General features: G+C 46.1%; 1 protein-coding gene across 2 annotated transcripts; it reads left to right on the top strand.

Moving 5' to 3' along the window:
* Positions 1-1,614: 1,614 nt before the first annotated feature.
* Positions 1,615-12,460, top strand: Lrrc55 (leucine rich repeat containing 55). 2 transcript variants are annotated; one of them, XR_010064614.1, is made up of 4 exons: positions 1,615-2,037; positions 2,955-4,472; positions 8,410-10,629; positions 12,200-12,460. XR_010064614.1 is itself a non-coding variant. In NM_001395014.1 (3 exons), exons 2-3 carry the CDS (start codon positions 3,773-3,775, stop codon positions 8,643-8,645), a joined length of 936 nt encoding a protein of 311 aa, NP_001381943.1. In that variant the 5' UTR covers positions 1,715-2,037; positions 2,955-3,772; the 3' UTR covers positions 8,646-12,458. The 2 variants fall into 2 exon arrangements, 1 of the variants encoding a protein (NP_001381943.1); NM_001395014.1 differs by having other exon boundaries at positions 1,715-2,037; positions 8,410-12,458.
* The last annotated feature ends 209 nt before the right edge of the window (positions 12,461-12,669 follow it).

Here is a 12,669-nt window from a genome sequence, read left to right as displayed (position 1 = left end):
ATATCAATCTCCTAAGCTGTAAACCTACCATCTGGTCAACTATTTAGCAAATGGTAAATGTACAAAGACTTATTTTTTAAAAGAAAAGAAAACAACTGTGGTGGTTGTAATGCAAATAGCACTAAGGAGACAAGAAGATTGAGAATTCAGGACCAGCCTGGACTACATAGCAATATACCTGATGAGAGGAAAGAGGAAAGGAAAGAGATGAGGGGAGGGGAGTTGAAGGGAAGAAAAGGAGAAGGGAAGAAGAGGAGAAGGAAAGAGGAGGAGAGGGGAAAGGGAGAAGAGGGGAAGAGAGGGGAGAAACCAGCTATTTCATCCAACCAACTAGGTAAGCCAATTTGCAAAGTATGACCCACTGGAAAAGAGACTTGCACAAGAAAAGACATGGTAGGAAATTTTACTTTCATATGAATGCAACAGAATGAGAATCTTAGAGGGAACAGAACAACTAGAGGGATTCCTATAATCCTTAGAAAGAAGAAAGAAACACCTTATTCTTTGATCATGGGTGTGTGTGTGTGTGTGTGTGTGTGTGTGTGTGTAAAATATGTGCATGTGCATGTTCATATATGTATGTGTATACATCCGTTCACATGCATGTGGAGGCCAGAGGTGTCTCAATAATTCTCCACCTTGCACATTGAGTCAAGATCTCTTGTTTAAACCCAGAGCTCCTATTTCATCTAGTCTCTCCAGTTAGTTGGCTATGGGGATCACATCTCTGTGTTCTATGCACTAGGGTTACAGGGAGGTTGACACAAGTGCCAGGCAGCTACACAGTGCTAAGGCTTGAGACCCCAGGTTTGTTTTTGTATTGCAGGACTTTTACCTGATGAGCCATTGCCCTAACCCAGGACCATGACACTTTGCTGCCTACTTCCATCCCTAAGTATCTAACCAAGTATCTGTAGTGGTCCAGCTACCCTCACCTGAGCTAGGCAATTGCTTCTTTGCATCCAAAGGGCTCTCAGCTCAATCGGTACTCCTACCAAATCTCCTAGCCCCAGACAACTCATGGGGTAATGGCTTAGAAACAAGGAGCAGAGGAAATAATCCACTTGTAATTCTTCCTAATAAGCAAGCTTCATCCAATCACCTGGTGCTCCAACCTGGGAAACAGATGTCCTTAAAGCAGCTAAACAGAAAATGTTTGCCCATCGGATAAACAAATACTGAGAATCAACCATGTTTCTTTCTTCTGCCCATCCTTAGTCTTGCCTTCATTGTTCTCATCTATTTTGCTTTTTCCCACACCATTAAATTCCTCTCTCCTTTTTATGCCCTCTCTTCTACCCCTGTAGGGTGAGATGCACTTAAACCCTCTGTGTTCCATCTAAGATTTCAGACCAATGCCCTGCCCACTCTATCCTTTCCTGGTGTGCCCTCTTGCCTTCTCTCCCTTGCCTGCTCCTCTCCCCTAATCCCTGTTCTGGGGCTGCCTGCCCTCCTCTCCTTTCTTCCCCTTGCCCTACCCACTTGGACCCCGAGGGTGGCTGCAAATTCAGCAGGAGTACTTCATTCTCTCTTCTCATCTTGGTGGGGTCTATAGCCAGTTCCCCTGTTGCTCAGAGATGTGGAGGCAGTTGCTAAGAGACAGTGAAACGTCATTACCTGGCCCTCGAGGAAAAAAGGGGAGTGAAAGAGAGGAGGGGAGAGGGATGGAGGGAGGGGGAGAGAGGCAGAGAGAGGGAGAGGGAGGGGAAGACCTGGCTCTGGCGGAAGCCACACACCAAGGCAGCCTCGGCACCCGCTGAGTTTCCCAAGAGGCATTCAGATTCTGTGAACTTTCTAAGCATCCTCTCTCAAATTTCCTTTCAGCGTAAAAGAAGGGGCACAGGGACCACAGGACAGGAAAACGCAGAAGATGCTGGCCTGGGATCCAGGAGACATGGAAGAGGAGAGTCGGGGGAGGGGAAGAGCCGGATAGGCAATCTGTTCGGGAGCTAGCAAGCAAAGGAGCGGGGGATTCCAGGATGAGGGAGGCAGAGCCTTTCGTCTGCGGCAGATTGATGTCTGTGTCCTTGGAACAGAGTGAGTAGTCTCCTGAGGGCCTGTGGGAGTATAGCAGAAGACCCCAAAGCTGAGAAAAATGAGTCTGTATAAGGGGGTGCCCGGGTGATTTCCCAGTGGGTTACAAAGCGGTGGAGAACTGGGTGGGGAAATGACCGAGCGACGATGGGATAAAGGGGTGGGGGTTGTGGGAGCAAGTGAGGACAGCAGGTGAGTAAAAGAAAAGCTGGAGCCACAAAGAGTGAGGGATGAGCAACGGGGTGAGGCCCTGGGTGGGATGAGGTTCTCCATCTCTTTGCCAGACCAAGTATGTGTGTGGGCTTAAGCGGGAGGCTGGGAGCTGGAGAGTAGAACATAAAAGGGTGCTGGGGTTAGGGCTATGCCCTGGTGTAAAAGATGCTGGGGCACACTGGGGTAGGAAGTGTGTGTGGAAAGCGGGGGGGGGGGGTAGTGAAAGTGTGTGTGTGTGTGTGTGTGTACACATGTGTGTATACGTGTGTGTGTGTGTGTGTGTGTGTAAGAAAGATGGGGAAAGAGAGAGGCTGAGTGTAGATAAGAGGGGTGTACAAACTGTCACAGCTTGGATGCATGTTTTTCTTGGGGAATTGTTCAGGGCAGGGTATTTGGTGCTCACGAGGGTGAAGCTATAAGCAATAAATGAGAATGCACCCAACTCTTCCGGACAGAAACCTAGAAGGATTTCAGGTCAGGTGGCTACAGTTAGTAGGCAGCTCTAGACTGGGCTCTGAGCTCATCATCTGAGCTCTTCAGCCCATCTGAAAGATAGTAAGCAAAGAACTTTGTGGTTGGGGATAGATAGGTTAAAGAAGAAAGAAGAGAAAAGTAAGGAGGAGTGAAGTAAGACAAAGAAACTAGGCAAGGGGGCAGGGATGTAGGGACACTGGATTTCACTGCCTGAATGTTTTTCTTGTTGACAGAGTGACTTCTGCCTCTGCCTGCTGAGTGTACAGCTGAGCATGGTGACAGCTGAAGACATAGATAATGCTTTTCTAAATGACCCCTACCAGTGCCTCCAGATTCATGGCGTTTTCCAGATTCAGTGGTCCAGACAGTAGGTGTCACTTGGTACTCACCCCTCCCTGGGAAGCAACGAACATTCCGTGAGATTCCAGAGACCACTGAGACTGAACAGTCGGACTTTCAAGAAACCCATGGAACATACTTCTCCCCCATCCTAAATCTCTGGCCCCAGGTCTTTTGTGAACTCATGCCCACTGGGCCACCAGGAGAAATGGCCTCTGGGAACTTTCTGAAGATCAAGGTGCCGTTCTGACTTCCTAATCAGTCCCAGACCGAGGACAGGGCTTAAGTTTTCTTAGAAGAAGTGCCAGGACCTTTAAAGGGCACCTTTCATCTCCCTCACATCCTCCCCTGCCCCACCAGTCAGACACAACATAAGAGGAAGCATCCAGCGGGCATGGGTGACAGGAGCACAAAAGATCTGCAGGGACCCTTCCAGGACCTGCTGACAGCTTCTCCAGCCCCATCCTTGCTCCCCTCATTCCTTAAGCTTTGATCGTCCTTTCAGACCTGGGGTACGTCAACTGGGTCCTTGCTCCTCAGGCTCTACAAAGGGACATCCTATGGATCTTAGGAAGTCCTTGGGTGTTTAGAGGCTCCCAGGGAAGTGTTGAGCCATGATAGCACTCTCTCAGAAGCCCCACCTTCCAGACTCAGGCCTCTAATGTAGCAGCATCCCTGTAACTTGACGGTTGGACCTAGGGACACCACTCTCATGGGCTCCCTACAGTACTGCTGCTGCCAGCTGCCAAAGATGGGTGACACCTGGGCCCAGCTTCCCTGGCCTGGGCCGCCCCACTCGGCCTTGTTGCTGGTCTTCTTCCTCTTGGCAGCTGGGGTGATGCACTCTGATGCGGGTGCCAGTTGTCCAGTCCTTTGTACATGTCGTAACCAAGTAGTGGACTGCAGCAACCAGCGGCTGTTCTCTGTACCCCCGGACCTGCCAATGGACACCCGAAACCTCAGCCTAGCCCACAATCGCATTGCAGCCGTGCCTCCAGGCTATCTCACATGCTACATGGAACTCCGCGTGCTGGATTTGCGAAACAACTCCTTGATGGAACTGCCCCCTGGCCTCTTTCTCCACGCCAAGCGCTTAGCACATCTGGATCTGAGCTATAACAACCTCAGCCACGTGCCAGCTGACATGTTCCGGGAGGCTCATGGCCTGGTACACATCGACCTGAGCCACAACCCCTGGCTGCGGAGGGTGCACCCCCAGGCCTTCCAGGGCCTTGTGCATCTCAGAGACCTGGATCTCAGCTATGGTGGCCTGGCTTTTTTGAGCCTTGAAGCCCTTGAGGGTCTCCCGGGGCTGGTGACCCTACAGATCGGAGGTAACCCATGGGTATGCGGCTGCACCATGGAGCCCTTGCTAAAGTGGTTGCGGAATCGGATACAGCGCTGTACAGCGGGTAAGAGAGATGACTGAACGGGTCATCAGACAGAAGGTTTCCAGGAGTAATACCTCCAATAAAGTAATAATAATAATAATAATAATAATAATAATAATAATAATAATAATGGTAATACTATGTTCCCTATCTTGTTCAACAAGTTTTTGTTGAATATACGAGACACTTACTGAGTGCTAAAGAAGTTCATTTGCTAAACAATCAGAGGTCCCTTGCCTGTGTGGTGTCTATAGTCATAGAAAGGAAGACACACAGGAAGCAGCGTGGTAGATGCTAATCACTGGTGGTATTTGTTGAACTTGTGCGATGAGCTGAGTACCTTGGCACACATTATCTCAATGAGTTCCCACTTTTATTATCCCCATTTTACAGATGAAAAAGCTGGGAAATAGAACCGTTAAGAAGGCTTCCCCAGAGTCGTTCCCTTAGAAACTGGCAGAGCTGCAGACTTTAAAAAAAAAAAAAAAAGCATTCATTTGACTTCTTTCTACTCTACTCTAACTCTTGTCCGTGCTGAGAAAACTCAAAGAAACAATCATGACTAATGCTATTTATTTTAGTACTGACTATGTGCCAGTCCTTATTCTAAGCATATTTCGTGTGTCGGCTCCTCTTATCCTCGTAAGAACCCTGATGAGGGGAAACAGAAGTAGAGGCAAATTTAGTAGCTTGGTCAAAATTACACAGCTGCCGGGTGTTAGAGTGAGGATTCGAGTCCTGGCAGTCTGGCTGTTCTCTGGCCATACTGTCAAGAATCAGATCCTAAACCACATAAACCAAATTCTGAACTTACCAAGCAGTCTTAGTAGAATCTTTAAGGTTTATGCCTGGGGTTGGCATCTGGGGACAGGGGCTGAAATGAGACAGTTAAACTGGAGAGTCCCAACCAAAGTAGACTGAGTCCTGAAAGAGTCGATGTAGTGGAGGTTTGGTGGGCCCTGCTCTCACCCAGTGTTACTACAGCCTGGCCCATAGGCAATGAAGTTTAACTATGGCCCCAGCCACCAATTCACTTATGGTTCAGCACCAAGACTTGACCTAAGGCCCCTGCTATCCCAGGGATTCCCTAGAACTCAATGTTCAGCATGCTTAGAGGGAGAAAAAAAAAAAAACAATGCTGAATGAGGCAAGAGGGAGAGGACTGAGTGGGGAGTCCAGGACCAAAATAACTTAGGGGGGCTGTGGGTCACGATTCCAGTGTTTCCACAGAGTTGTGGGAGGAAGTTCTCCAGTACCAAAATAGCTAGAGGCTGAGATGGGGGTGATGGTGGGGGCTAGGATGGGGAGGCTGCCTAGAGCCATCTCCTTACAAACCCAATGTCTCTGCAAGCTGTGCCTCCCTCCTTCTTGTCACTATTGACAGAAAAAGCCTTCTGGGACACTCAGCCCTCACTAAAGTAGAGATACTTCCTCTGCTGGGATCTCTGAAGGTCTTGCTGCCCCACAGAAGGCCTGGCTGCCTCAGGGAGGACCTGGGGTCATCTCCCATCATTGTAGACTTATACATCAGTTCAAGCAAGAGATCTGACCTCTTAGCAGAACAGAGAGAGGCCCCAGTTCCCACAAGTGAAGGCTTATACATCAGTGCAGCAAGAGACTCAAACCTCCAGGAGACAGAAGAACCTCAGGTCCCATCAATGCAGCTTCAGACATCACTGCAGGTGAGGTACTTGAGCTCCAGAGAACCGTGGTGGTCCTCAGGCCCTCACCCTTCTCCACAGAGGAATGATTATGGTTCATAGTAGGTAGAACTAGATGATGTCACTCCTCTAAATCCCTCACTTCCTTTCTATTCTCCATTTGAGAGTCTCCTATTATCTGTGCTGGGAGGCAGGATTCAAGCATAGACTTGAGAGCTACTGGGATATAATCTGATTTCAAGATTGGTCTCTTGACTCACCAGAGACCTTTGCCAGCCCATAGCCTCCCATCCTATGTGGCAGCTGTGTACCCTCAGCCTCCTCTAGCTGGTCTGCATTGTCGCACTGAAACTTTATAATATAAACAATCAACTCTGAAAGTTAATTATCTTCTAGTTTCCAGCAGAGAGCTTCTTGTGAGTCAACTCTGGACACGACTAGGACCTAGTCAGAGTTTAGGGTCCCATGCAAACGGCCTACTGTGATTGACTCAACACATGACTTGGAGAACATTGCATCCTTATCCCCAACATGAATGAACACACATACACACACAAAACACACCTCACAAACACATACACACAAACACAAACATACACATGCACACACACACAAACACAAGCCTACACACACATACACACACAAACACACACATGCACACACACACAAACACAAACCTATACAAACACACATACACACACAAACACACACAAACACACACACACACGAACAACTCTAAGGATGATAATATGTTTGCATATCCATCTGTTAAAAGGATCAACCTAAGCCCATCACTTTGTTCTTTGCCCTAAAAAATTGCATAATGAACAGATAGCATTGACACAGGCTATATTTTGTACACTGTAATTTTAAAGCCTCACATTGACTTGCTTGGAAAATTTAGATTGGATTATTCCCTTCTTATAAAGGCGACACATGGGAGACAGAAAGGAAGAAATAAACAGGATTTTTCTGAGTTTGACTCATATTTACATCCTTACCAAGGGCATATGGCATAACTCTGAAGCTACTGCCCAGATTTCTAGGTAGAACTGCCCCCAAATGCCATACTTTACTTCCAAGACAAAGATTACACCACTGATAACCACCATGCATTTACCGAAGTAATCCTAAAGGACAGTTCCACAATGCTGGGAAGGAAAGGTGGCCACTAAAGGAGCAGCTTCTTCTGTCAGATGTCTGTGTACAGAATATGACCCTTCAGTTGACACTTGAGAGACCCAACTAAGATCAATATAAAAGGAGTGCATGCCACCTAATGCTTATTATGCATCAGAAACAATTGCATGCTTTAACTCTCTGAATCCTGGTTACAGTTCCAGAAGGTAGATATTGTGATTATTGCCACTTGACAGATTAAAAAAAAAAGATACAGAGGGACTACAACTGATGTTGTAAAAAGAAAAAGATACAATCACACAACTGATGAGAGTTAGGAGAGATTCACACTCAGGTGATATGATAGCTCCTGAGGTTACAGTCTTGACATTGTAGTCTGTGTGTCTGGAAAAAAAAAACACATGAATTAGGTGAAACCCCTCAGTCATTTAAGAAAGATCCATTGAGTGCTTACTATGAAGGGATGCTGTTCTGGTACCGTGGGAGAGGCTTATGTTCAAGGGAAGAAAGACAGTAGCAAAACCATCAGGCAAGGACACCATAGGGAAAAATAAAGCAGAGTGGTTGGGATAGGGACTGTAAGAGAAGCAGGCATGGGGTGCTCCCAAGGGAAGGCATCACTGAGCAGGTTGCATTGAACAAAATCACAATGGAAGGGCGAGACTGGGCTACACAAAGATAGACAGCAGAAGCGCCATCACAAGTTGCAAACACAGAAGAGCCATGCATGGGGCCATGGAGGAAAGATAAAGACATGTGTGTCTCTGGAGCAGAATAAAAAAGCAAAATAAAAGACTGGGGAAGTGTCCTTGCCACTCTAAAGGGGTTGTTGGCTTCCTGTCTGTGCAAAATGAAAAGTCAAAGGAATGTCTGGGGCAGAGAGTGATATGTCTAGACTCTAGCCTTCATGTCTCACAAAAGTTCTTGATCCACCACTGGGAGTAACTATAAGATCTTTCATAAATGCTAAACTCTATGAGTAGTAATTTTTTTACATCTATCAAACTAGGCAAAAAAAGCTTTGAGAGTTATTGATAATAAGTATATTTAGGGCACATAGAAGAGACTCAGTGACTACCGAGGAAGCAGGGTGGGGGAGACTTTTCCATCCCTTCTCTCCCACAGGAGTCTCACTCTACCTGGGTTCTGTGTTGCAGATTCTCAGCTGGCTGAGTGTCGGGGGCCCCCTGAAGTTGAGGGTGCCCCCCTCTTTTCACTCACTGAAGAGAGCTTCAAGGCCTGCCACCTGACTCTGACCCTGGATGATTACCTCTTCATCGCATTTGTGGGCTTTGTGGTCTCCATCGCTTCTGTAGCCACCAACTTCCTCCTGGGCATCACGGCCAACTGCTGTCACCGTTGGAGCAAGGCCAATGAAGAAGAAGAGATTTGACACAGGTGCCTCTCATCCCTCCATGCTGCTGCCACTGCTGCTGACCACTGAACACCTTGTATCGCGGTGCCCTGACCACCTCCATCATAGCTCAAACAAGGTCGGAAAGCTGACTTTGTGTGAGCACCTATCCACTTTGGTCCAGGCACTGTGCTAGCAACTGGGAATGGAAGACAAATTCAGTCTGGTCCCTGCCCTTGAGGTACTTACTTCTAATAAAGGAAAGCAATTCCAAAACACCATTTTATGACAAAATGTCAGTGCTCTGAGCACACAGAGTGAGGGAAGCCAAGCGGAAGGCCCATCATCTGTGCCTCACAAAGTCCAAGAAGAATTACAGGAATTATCTGCTAAGTAGATAGGGAAGGGTAGACATAGCAAATGATAGGACATAGTGTACAGGTTGTGTTGAGAGCAGCAAACTATTCTAGTGGCCTAAGTGCACATAGGAGGTATGTGCGAAAGCCAAGCTTTCCCTCTGACACCCAATTTCTCAGTTCTCACTGCTGCTTGCCACTGCCCTCCAGGAGTGAGATAGCCTCCATGCCAGCTCCTTGACTTCTCCCATTAGCAGCTTTGGGGTGAAATGACCTCCCAGTGACTTCCCTATACTGCCCCCAATTGCAGTCTAATTGTGAGGTAATCACCCTCAGCACCCTTCTTCCTATCCCTGTCTCTGCTTCTGACCCAAGCCTTGTCTTCAAAGAAAAGGCAGGAAGCCTCGCAATGAGGCAGCAAAAGTCTTGGCACCCTGGGACCCCAATTTATGTGACTGTTCTTTCCATGGTGCTCACACCAAAGGAACTCACCAGGAAAGTGCACTGTAGGGTGCAGATCCTAGCATGACAGTACCCCAGGCAGGAGGACAAAGCCACCACATTCACACGCACAGAATGGTATGTCTTCTCTCCTTAGTAACTCGCTCATTTGAGCATAAAGAAAGAATAGCTATTAATTGCTGACTCTTACTAGCATCAGGCAGTATTATAAGCTCCCTCCTTAACAGTGTCCTTTCACACATACAACAGCCCTTTCAGGGGGATTTATCGTTCCCATTTGGCAGATGAGGTCATCAGGCTCAGAAAAGATAAGCTAGCTTGCTGTGTCATGATCAAAATAAAATGAGCATTCTTCATCACAATTCTTTCTAAAGCTATATAAGTTCAAGTTCAGGCCATGCTAATGGAGTTGCTGATAAGGACCAGGCACTCCTCTGGGCATGGTTCTATTTTCTGACTCATCTCTTGCCATTCTCCCTGTCAAGTGTGTGCAGTGTTTGTCATTCCCACTTTCCAGTTGAATTCATTGCAGAGAGCTGGGATGTTTACCCAAATTATCTGTATAAACAAAGAATATGACAGGTGACTCCACTGAGGAAATCTGTATCTAGTCCGTCAGAAACTAAGAACTCTGGGAAACACGATAGTCACCGTCTTTGTCATCATCTTCATCTCCCTCATCCATGTCACCTGCTTCATCATGATCTTCCCTGTCTCCTTGAGCACTGAAATGTCTAGGATACTTCTTTTGTATTCCTCTCCTGGATAGAATACACATCAAAATGCTGTTTTACAAGTGGGAAAGTAGAAGCTAAAGGTTGGGTATGCCTTCAGCCTAAGGCTGGACTCAATTCTGTCACGGTTCTCTTTCCAGTGCTTCCTCGGGCACCTCCTGGAAGCCTGCTTAGCAGGACTCTAGAATTCAGACTCGTTATAACAATAATAATCAAAAAAACAATAAAAGGCCATAAAGCCCAGCTGTGCCCTGACTGTGCTCCCAGTGGGGCAACTCCAGCCTCTAAAACAGAGGCACCACAAGTGACATCTAAACAGAAGATGCCTCCTTAACAGTGTATGAGCACATCATTAGAACTGGTGGACATAATGACTGTCTTTTTTTTTAAATCAGATCTTTGAAAAACAGGAGATGTACCTCCTACCGCGTTATGTTGAAAGAGAAACTGAAGAATCTAAGAAAGTGATAGGTGAGAACCCCTGTACAGGCGATGGGGAGACCCATCTGGGTAGGCCCAGTCCTGTTAGCAAGGCTGGTTTGGATACAAAAATGAAAACAAGAGCTTTCCATCTTGGCTCCAACCCTAGCAAGTATCCATCATCCACTTGGCCACCCAGCTGTCCTAGAATGCATGGAGAAGGAGAACATTTCATATTCCAACTCATCTGCATTGATCTAATCAACCAAAAGAGACCCTGGAAGATTTACCCCTCATTCTTGCTTTTAATGCCTAGGCCAGAGCTCTGTTCCTATGAAATACGATATAGAACTATGCCCTGCTCTCCCTGACCACTCAACTGTGGCCAACAATGGTAGACTCCAGCTATTCTCCACAAGCTAAGCTTATTGCCTAAAGTGTTTTGGAAAGGAACTCTTAGAAATAGTATTTCTGATAAAAATCACTTATCTTTCCATAGAAGAACACCATGCTCACTTATAGTAATCTCCTGGACAGTACTGTTTACTGAATTATAGTTACCATATTTTAAGATATACTACTCTGTTTTACATAGAATTAGAACCAGACAAGACACCAAATGCCTCTTGAGATCAAATGTTCTTTGGAGCGGCACAATTTGATCTCCATTAATGGCAAAGACTTCTAAGCAAGATATATCAAGACAATGTTTCTCCATTTTCTAAGAGGTCCCCAGTTAACTAAGGCACAAGAAGAGGGACATTTAGCCTCCACACTAACGTGAAATTCTAATACCACCACCAGCCGGTTCAGGCTGTCAGAACTAAATGTCTAGAGATAGTCTAATAAGCCTTGTGGAAATTGTTTACATATCCTGGTGATGGCAAACCCATTATGATGTTCCCATGAAGTTTTGTTCAATTTTCCCACACTGGCTAATGTGGGATTGTTTGTGTGTCCATATGTGTATCTATGGTTCATTTATGTTGGTTATCTGCTGACTTGGAGAATATTCCTTTAGAACTTGGGTTCAAATCTCTGACACAGTCCACTCGGCTATCAAGTTGATATACAAATATGCATCCTACCCATTTGTCTAGCTGCTCAGGAAATATGAAAAAAGCCAATGCTATAATGGAAACACTCTAATGAAAACCTGGCTCCTCCCTACTTCCCTCTGTCTTCCTCTATCCCCTAGACACTTGTACCCCTCAAAGAGGTTTTCTTTATGCTGTGTCTGAAGCTATCATGTCATAACTAACCAACAAGATTATGGTGGTCAAGGGCTAGCCAATAAAATTCTTCTTTAGAAAAGATCCCACATCTGCACCACACTATTCTGGAACATTCCCCTCTGGTTATCCTTAAGATACCACATCCTTTCCCATTTTCTCCAGGATTCCCACAGAAACTTGAAAAAAGAGGTTGCCCAAACATACTATGGAGTTTCATGGTCTCAGTTAAGGGCTTGATGTAATGTATTTGGAGAGATTGGGACATGTATTTCATTCCAACCTTTGAAAAGGCCAACAGCTCCATTTTCTCCTTACACATATTTGTTGCCATTCTTTCCATTGCAGAAGAGCACAAAATGATATCTTTGTTCATTCCTCAAATCTAGGGAACCTTGTCTTGTATGGTCCAGAAGGAGGCAAACGGAAGTAAAAGAGGCAGGACCCAAGGGCCTTTTGTAAGTCACAGCACTGGTCGGGAGATGGGTCCATAGACCTCTCTGTTTTCCTAAGCCCTGATGTCTGGTGGTGGGAGGGCTAGGGAGGAGTCGATGCCAATCTTTGTATGGAAATTATTTTATAACCATGCACTTTTGTAACTGTGAAGAATTTTTCATAAATGCACATTAATAATAAAAAGTGTAGTTTAATGATTTTTTTCTAAAGAGTTGTGAAGAGGATGGGGCAGGGAGCAGAAAAGAAGAGATAGAAGGGAGCTAGGCAAAACCAAAAGAATGTGTATCAAAATATACACACAAGAGGTCTATGGGGAAGGAGTAGATGGAAATACTTAGGAGATGTGCCAGCCATGGAGGGGCAAGTGTGGGAGGAAAAGACACATCGCAGAAGCCTATTTCTA

Source organism: Rattus norvegicus, chromosome 3 (genome assembly GCF_036323735.1).
Source record: "Rattus norvegicus strain BN/NHsdMcwi chromosome 3, GRCr8, whole genome shotgun sequence".
In the NCBI taxonomy this organism is placed as follows: Eukaryota; Metazoa; Chordata; class Mammalia; order Rodentia; family Muridae; genus Rattus; species Rattus norvegicus.
The sequence above is the reverse complement of the archived record's forward strand: the minus strand, read 5'-3'. Positions and strand labels throughout refer to the sequence as shown.